General features: G+C 37.7%; 1 protein-coding gene across 2 annotated transcripts; it reads right to left on the bottom strand.

The window, feature by feature from the left end:
• Positions 1-1,602: 1,602 nt before the first annotated feature.
• Positions 1,603-6,643, bottom strand: LOC116265390 (uncharacterized). 2 transcript variants are annotated; one of them, XM_031645968.2, is made up of 5 exons: positions 6,521-6,643; positions 6,201-6,442; positions 3,570-3,713; positions 2,844-3,031; positions 1,603-2,033 (listed from the first exon to the last, which is right to left on the bottom strand). In XM_031645968.2, the coding sequence occupies exons 2-5, from the start codon at positions 6,245-6,247 to the stop codon at positions 1,846-1,848; spliced, it is 567 nt and encodes a 188-aa protein (XP_031501828.1). In that variant the 5' UTR covers positions 6,248-6,442; positions 6,521-6,643; the 3' UTR covers positions 1,603-1,845. The 2 variants fall into 2 exon arrangements, with proteins under 2 accessions (XP_031501828.1, XP_031501827.1); XM_031645967.2 differs by having other exon boundaries at positions 6,201-6,562.
• Positions 6,644-7,436: the final 793 nt, after the last annotated feature.

Consider the following 7,436-nt stretch of genomic DNA (forward strand, 5'->3'; position numbering starts at 1 on the left):
AGGAAACCGCTTGAAACACTTCTAAGAGGTGTTTGATGGCCTCTGATTTGAGATTCAAAAAGATTTGAGATCCGAGGTCAGATTCCCCTCCGTTCGGCCTCTCAAATCTGAGATTATGGCCATAAACTGAAGATATCAAGTCCTCTTTTCCATGTAACGGCAAAATCTAGCGTTTGCACATAAAAGGAATCTTAAATTATCTTCGAATTTAAAATCCAAGGCTATCAAACACACCTTTTAGATGACACCCTCGAATGGCAATGCTTGTTGAAAACTAATTAACGAAAAATTAAGTTTTTAAGCCATTTTTGAAACATAGTTTGTGTGCTTAGGCGACGAACAAAAACCTAAGGAAAGACAAAATCTGATTTCCCTTTTGAAGAAATTGAGTTTTGTCTAAATTGGAATTTTGGAAACGCAGTTTTGATGTCACCAAAACACACTTAAAACGACGTTTTAGAGGCTCAGTGCCGTTTTTAAGGCTCTCATCCAAACAGTCCCTTGATCATTCTCTTCTGGGAGTAAAACCTGGATGCTAATACCCTTAGTTTGAACGCCGATGTTTGGTTTTGCTTGAGCACAAGTTAACACCTACATAGTTTGAACAATCATCCAGTAGTCCAACTAGCTATGCCACGCCCCTTGCCCCTTGAACTTATCAACTTATGTTTGTTATTTTAAAAAAAGAAAAAGATAACATTTTGTTCCACTTGCTTCTACAACAACAAATCCTCTTTTAAAAATAGCAATCCACTTTATGGGTTGGCTGATCAACTTTTTTTTTTAAACCAACTTGGTGGTTTGCATGAGACATGAATTACCCACAAAATTACTGTTTGCATGACACTAAAAGCCAATCTTTAAAATTAATTCTGAACATAGGCCAAGTTTGAGTGTATGAACGTAGTGTGATATCATATATAAGGAAGTTAGGACCTCCTAAATGTGAAATGAGAATTATTGTGAGCAGGGGCAGGGTTAGAAAATTTTTGTTAGGAGTGAGAACTATAGTTTCAAAATTTTGATAAGGATCGAAATATAGTTTTTTTTTTTAATGTTTATATAAGTTAAATGAATTACATATGAAATTGTTAAAAAACAATTAGGCGAGGCCATGCCCCCTGCCAGCCCCACCTTGGGTCCGCCCTTGATAGTGAGTTGCTATCGTTTTAACAAAAAGGCTTACAATTATCACACAAGCAACTTTACATAGACCAACAAATCGCCATATGCTTTTCGAGAAGCTACTTTTGAGATGCCAAATTGAAGTCAACTTTTTTTTTATGAACTTTTTAAGAACCGCCCAACTTTTGCTCATATAAAAACACAAGGCGGCGTTTCCAGAACTTCTCATTGAACCACCTGAGTTAAGGAGTTGTTTACAAGTGAACTGCGTCCTTCCTACCAGCTGACTGAAACCATCAACTTTTTTGGTTATTTTGCATAATGCATCCAAGTACCCTCAGACCTTCGTGGAAGAAAGAACTCTCATAACAGCTGCACGACACAGGACCACTGGCAAAGATCTCAACAACCTTGAGCTTAAGATTAAGCACCCTTGAGTGAAATTTGGAAAACAAGGAAGAAAATACTACAGGTAAATAGATACCGCAGGTCACATTTTTCATTCTCTTATTCATAAAAGTATCGGGAACAAAAAGTGTTTTAATGGAAAGACGGGATAAATGGGCAGCAAAATGATGCCAGGGTTTATAATTTTTTCACCAGAAATAAGGTGAACCTGAATACGAACACTTAAAATTAACGGGCTCACAAAGCCCATAGACTATGTATATGGCATTAGGCAGAACATAATACGTCATACCAATGCAGCTGATGTAAATGTCACTTGTTTTCAGTATTGGAAGCTTGAGGCATACATGGCTGGCAGTCTACATGCGTATCGGGTGAAGGATTAGTGAGACTGATTCGAAATGTCTGCTGCTGTTCGTCATCTCCAGGAACATGGATAAGTGCTTCCATTATTAGAATGTCCCAGTCTTGGTGGCCAAAAAACGTAAACAACCTGCTGTCTGGCATGTCAAAGGAAATTGGTTTTAAAACAGCACAAGAATCAGAGTACTTCGTTGTGACTGTGTGCATAGCAATAGGCAAGCCATAAGTCGGAGCTCAATAAGACGGCTGAAGTTATAGCCATCTCAACCAATGGGGTGTGAGTATCAATTAAACCGCGAAGACAATCTAACAAAACAAGAAGCGAAAATAGCTGTGGATGGCCAAACTTCTGATGCATTAATCAAGGTGGCCCAAAAATCTAATAGAGAGACTGCACACCCCAAGTCCGTAGGTTGTCTATCGCAGCTAATGAAGAAAGGCAAGTTCTAATTTTGGTGGATCTCCTAGGCCAACCCATGAAGAACGTGTTAAAATGAAAAACACAAGAACAATTTTCTTGTTCACTGAAAGTTGTCAAGGTTGCCGAAACCTATGTAACCATTTGTTGGTTGGCTGAGAATTAACTCACCAACGTCTTTTTGGCAGCCGGAAAATAGCTGCTTATAGCATGACAATATGCACTGGCTTTACTGTCCAACAGAAATTAAAGTTGATCATGATTGTTTAATTAGAAAATTTATGAAAATTTCCTCAACTACTTTCTAATACAAAGGACTACAATTTTACGGACATTGTGGTTGTATATTTGCTCCTTAAAGAAGATATTTTGTGCCCACTAAAATGCTACCAGCATCACCAAAATCAGATATGCCAGTCCCAATAACTCAAACAGCATAAACCAATTCAAAGTTATCTGTATAACAACACACACACACACACACACACACACAAAAAAGGGAGAATCAGTAACAATTCCCAAAAGTTACCTCCATGACGGACAGCCTTCAGCTGAAATATGCCACTTCCTTTTGGCCCTGACACAGGGAAAGTGCAAGATACCGAATGCCGTCTATGGGCAACGGCAAGTGATGCATTGTACCAAGGACCTCTGACAATTGGCTCTCCAATGGCTTCCTTGATTTTCTGATTTTCACTGGCCTTCTCTATAGCCTTACTGCAAGGTGCCAATGCAACACCCAAGTCATGCAACATATATGAATATCAGTATCACATTCTTATTTTGGCTTAGTTTCTGTAGAAATCAAACTTTGATATAGAAAACTGCAAACAAATGCATCATCCAAAACTATTTTCATCTCTTTCTCACATTGGTAGCAAGATTCAAGTAAAACAAGCAACATGAAATATTAACACAAAGCCATCATGTACAATCTTTTCTATTTATCTGTAAACTGTAACAAAGTTAGGATAAACAAAAAAGAACCAATTATCCACAGCGATATACTATGTTGAAATAAATATGTCTCGAAATCTTGACTTTCAAGAGGAATTGTCTCTTGCAGGGCCACACTTTCTTTCCCTTCTACTCCCTTCTCCAACCACACACATACACACAGCAAACAGAAAATACTTATTAGAAAGAAAATTGTCATTCCATGCTGTTTTCCTATTTGAAAAGGGTTGACATTCATCTAGCATTCCAATGGCTCAAGGTCATATAAGACTAAACAAATTAAGAACAAGTGGTCCACCTGCTACAACCATGATAAATTGCCAAGTCATCAAATGCACTCAAGGCAAATCCACCAGTAAGACTAATTAGCACCACTTTAACAGCTCTACGGCCATAAATGCCAAGCCTGCTTACTTTCCCATCCTCAGCCAAAGTAGAGAACCTACAGGAGCAGAAAGAGAACAGATTTTTATTTTTTTAAAATGAGAAGACTCATATTACAAACACACAGGGTAACAAGAAAAAATTTCAGAAGGAAAGATACAAGTCTTGCACAAATAGCAATCACAAAGGTAAAGGTCTTAAGCACAACTATCAGAAATCAGTAATAGATGGCATCATGACTCATCATGATCCTGTGTGCAACTATGCAGTGAAAAGAGTACTCAAAATGAGTGTCCCACTGGACAGTCCATATCAGTGACAAGACAATACAGCCTAGAGAATTATTCCATTTATTTAATTGCCCCAATGTGAGGTAGCTCTGTACATTTGGACTCAAGATTCTTCAGGCAAAATATCACTTGGATAACACAGAGATCAAATATCTTAAGAGCACAAGTTGAGAAATGTCGAGGTTTCTTACTACAAGGTATTAACTTTTTTATGTAGCAAACGTGTGATATCCAGCATGATTCAAGTGGCAAACAATCTATCAATCCTACTATTTGTATAATTGATAAGACATGTTGCACCTAAACCTGTCTGAGTATAAGCACAATTCACCACCAAAACGTGATCAAATTTCCTCAGATAGTTACTGGATTGGATGAGCTTTCTGTTCCAGCATTTACTAGCTTGGTCAAGATTGTAGGACCTGCATTAGCAAAATATCAATCACTTCTTCAAACTCCCCATTTCCAGGCTTTAACCTTTGAGCTGTTCCATTCGAGCTTAAAGTACTTGAACCTGTGACAGCTGCTTAATATATGTGCATGCAATTACGTTTCAGAAACTCATAACTTCTACAGACATCCAGATGTGCCTATCCAAACATGCATAGTGGTTTTCCCAAGGATTTGGTTGATGCCGTGATGGGTGCCTAATTCATGTGTATGTGTTATTGGCTTCCATAAGATACAAACATGTAACTTAATCTTCCTTTTTAAGTTAGAAATTTGGTAATTGACTAAAACACGTGACATAAACAGCTTATACTGGACACCTAACATGATGTATCCACTTTGTGCAGGTGAACTATTTCAAAAATGTGATCCTCCACCACTTTCAGGCATAGTTGGCAAAGCAAATTGACTTGCAAATCATCCAAGTCAACTCGAAGTCTCCAACTGAACCTAATGGATCATCAATTCAAGACCATTACCGGAAACAGTTCTTTGTAATTACCCCTTTTGGTCTGTGAGAGCATGACGTTTTCATCGAAATAAAAAACAAAGACCAAATTATGCCTCTTACAGGTTGCTTATCATGCAGTTTGTGATTTAGGAATGAAGTGCTTATAGAAAGATACATGCTTTAATCGTAGATGTTAATGATCATGTTAGTTGTATGCCAGTGTGGATTTAAGTAATTCTATATCTTATTTTTTTGTGCCAAAAATGAAACCATTTTTATTCTAACCCATCCATGTTACTGAGCCAACCCACTCGAGCAAATTTAAAGTATTGGGCAATCTAGGTCCAAGTTACTAGTTTGTGAACTCTGCCTTCATGTATCATATCTATTTATAGAAATTAAACGCCTGCATTTTATATCTCTTAGGAAAGAGCATATTTGAAAATTGATTTCCTGAGGGCCTAGAGAGAGAAAAAGGTTTAAATGATCAGAAACAATAAGATCCCACAGATTTTGATACATTTGAAGACAGGTAAGCTCAAGCATAAAAGAGCACAATCCTCTAGTGCCCAAGTGCTTCCAGGAATTCAGTCTGAAAGAAAATATGAGATGCATCACATACTGTTCTCATATTTTGCTTACGATTCTAGTATAGAGAGAAACAAAGAAAAGCTATCGAAAGAACCTCAGCTCTCTGCCACTTCTTCCCTGTAGGGCAGGCAAGAAGCACTGACATTATTGGTGAAATTATCAGTTATTACCAATGTCGTGTCTATATGATTGACAATCTACGGAAACAAGAGTATAGCACAAAGAAGGTGTCAACGATCAGATTTTCATATAACAGAAAAGGCTCAGAATACAAAATCATAGAACATTGGAAAAACCAAGAGAACCAAGACCACAAACTATACAAAGGAGGAAAAAAAAATCAACTGTCGCAGGTTGAGAGAATCGATTGTTTATACTTCTGCAAGTGGATCAGCACGATTACCACGGTAGCAAATCGATACAGTGATGACCATAGTAGTGAGAGAGGTAACGAAGTCGTTCTCGGTAATATTTTCAAAATTTCCAATACAATGCAAGACCTAATCTTGAAAAACAATATTTAAGAAGTGGGCTGAATGACGGACAAGACTAACTACTGGGCCTTTCACAACCAGATTAGTAGCAATGTGAGAAATAGAATCAGTTCGAATATGTAATGCTGAGGCGCAAAAAATCCTGTAAAATTTTTCTCCATAGACAAGGTTAAGAGAGAAAAATTCTGTACTCACGAACTAAGATGACAAATTGACAAGGTTGGTACAATCGAAACAGCAAAGAGGAAGGAATAGGAAGAGACAGGTACCGTGAGGAAGAAGAGATTTTAAGGAGTGAAGAAACTCCGCGCAACATCGCCCCCAACTTCCTGGCGATCGGCCCGAGCGTCCGGCGGTGCTACTCCCGGGAACTGCCTCCTCACGCGATACCAATCCGGTTTCTAGTTTATGACCATGCGTTATGACCGAACTAGTCGGGTGAATTTGAAGAGCGACGCAGTCCACTAGCTCGTTAAATTTTTAGGCGCTCCGTTTTTCAAAACTGGCCTGCCTGCCAGATGAATAAAACTTGACACCATAGATCGACCTGACCCATTGAAACACCAAAAAGGATCAAGGTGTTTCCTACCTGGAATTTGGATGGTCGCTAATCCTATCCGTGATACTCACTTCATTCCCGAACACGTCCAAGTTTCTTTTTAGCAGAAGGTTCATGAAAATTTTGTGATCTTTAGATAGATCATAATCTGCAAGCTACTGATTTGGGACCCCTTTTGGTTCATATTGTAATACACGAGCGATTCAGCCTAGCTATCCATTTAGACACCAAAAAGGTCAATCGTAGCTGAGGAACTAACAAATAATTATAACAGTAATAATTTAATATTTTAAGTTGTGTTTGATTGCTTCCGATCTTACATTCTAGGAATACAAAAAAAATTGCGTTGAAGATTTTTAAAAAAATAGTGTTTTGAGAAATCTTCTGTTTAAACTGACGATCTAATTTTAAATTCATGTTACATGTTAAAAGCCATGGATTTAAGGTCGGATAGGATCGGACTGATCTTAAATTCATGGATATGAGATCTTAAAAATATCATATCACCAGGGATCTCATATCCGAGGTGAAACAAACACAACCTTACATTTGAACAACTACCAATACCATGGAAACTTTTGACCGATTTGGATAACAAAGGATGTGAACACAAAGTTTTGAATGTAATTTTAATGGTTCGGTTGTTTCAGATAAACTAGAAGACAAAATCAAGAAATGATAAAAAGAAAAGGATATGAAAAAAGCACCAATAAACAAAAAACGAAAGTGAAGAAGGTTAGAACGGAGGATGAATAGGCAAAGAACTCAAACTTAAGATACATTAAAAAGGGCAAAAAAATTGAGAATCTGCACAGGATCCAAATTAAGATGGTAAAAAGATTACCAAAGGATCAATGTAGATGAGAGAAGAGGGAAAATGAAGGGTTCAAAGTTCAAACTAAAAGGACGCAAAGGACCCAAGCCAGAAACACATTCTACGAAAGTC

This window comes from Nymphaea colorata, chromosome 12 (assembly GCF_008831285.2).
Source record: "Nymphaea colorata isolate Beijing-Zhang1983 chromosome 12, ASM883128v2, whole genome shotgun sequence".
NCBI lineage: Eukaryota > Viridiplantae > Streptophyta > Magnoliopsida > Nymphaeales > Nymphaeaceae > Nymphaea > Nymphaea colorata.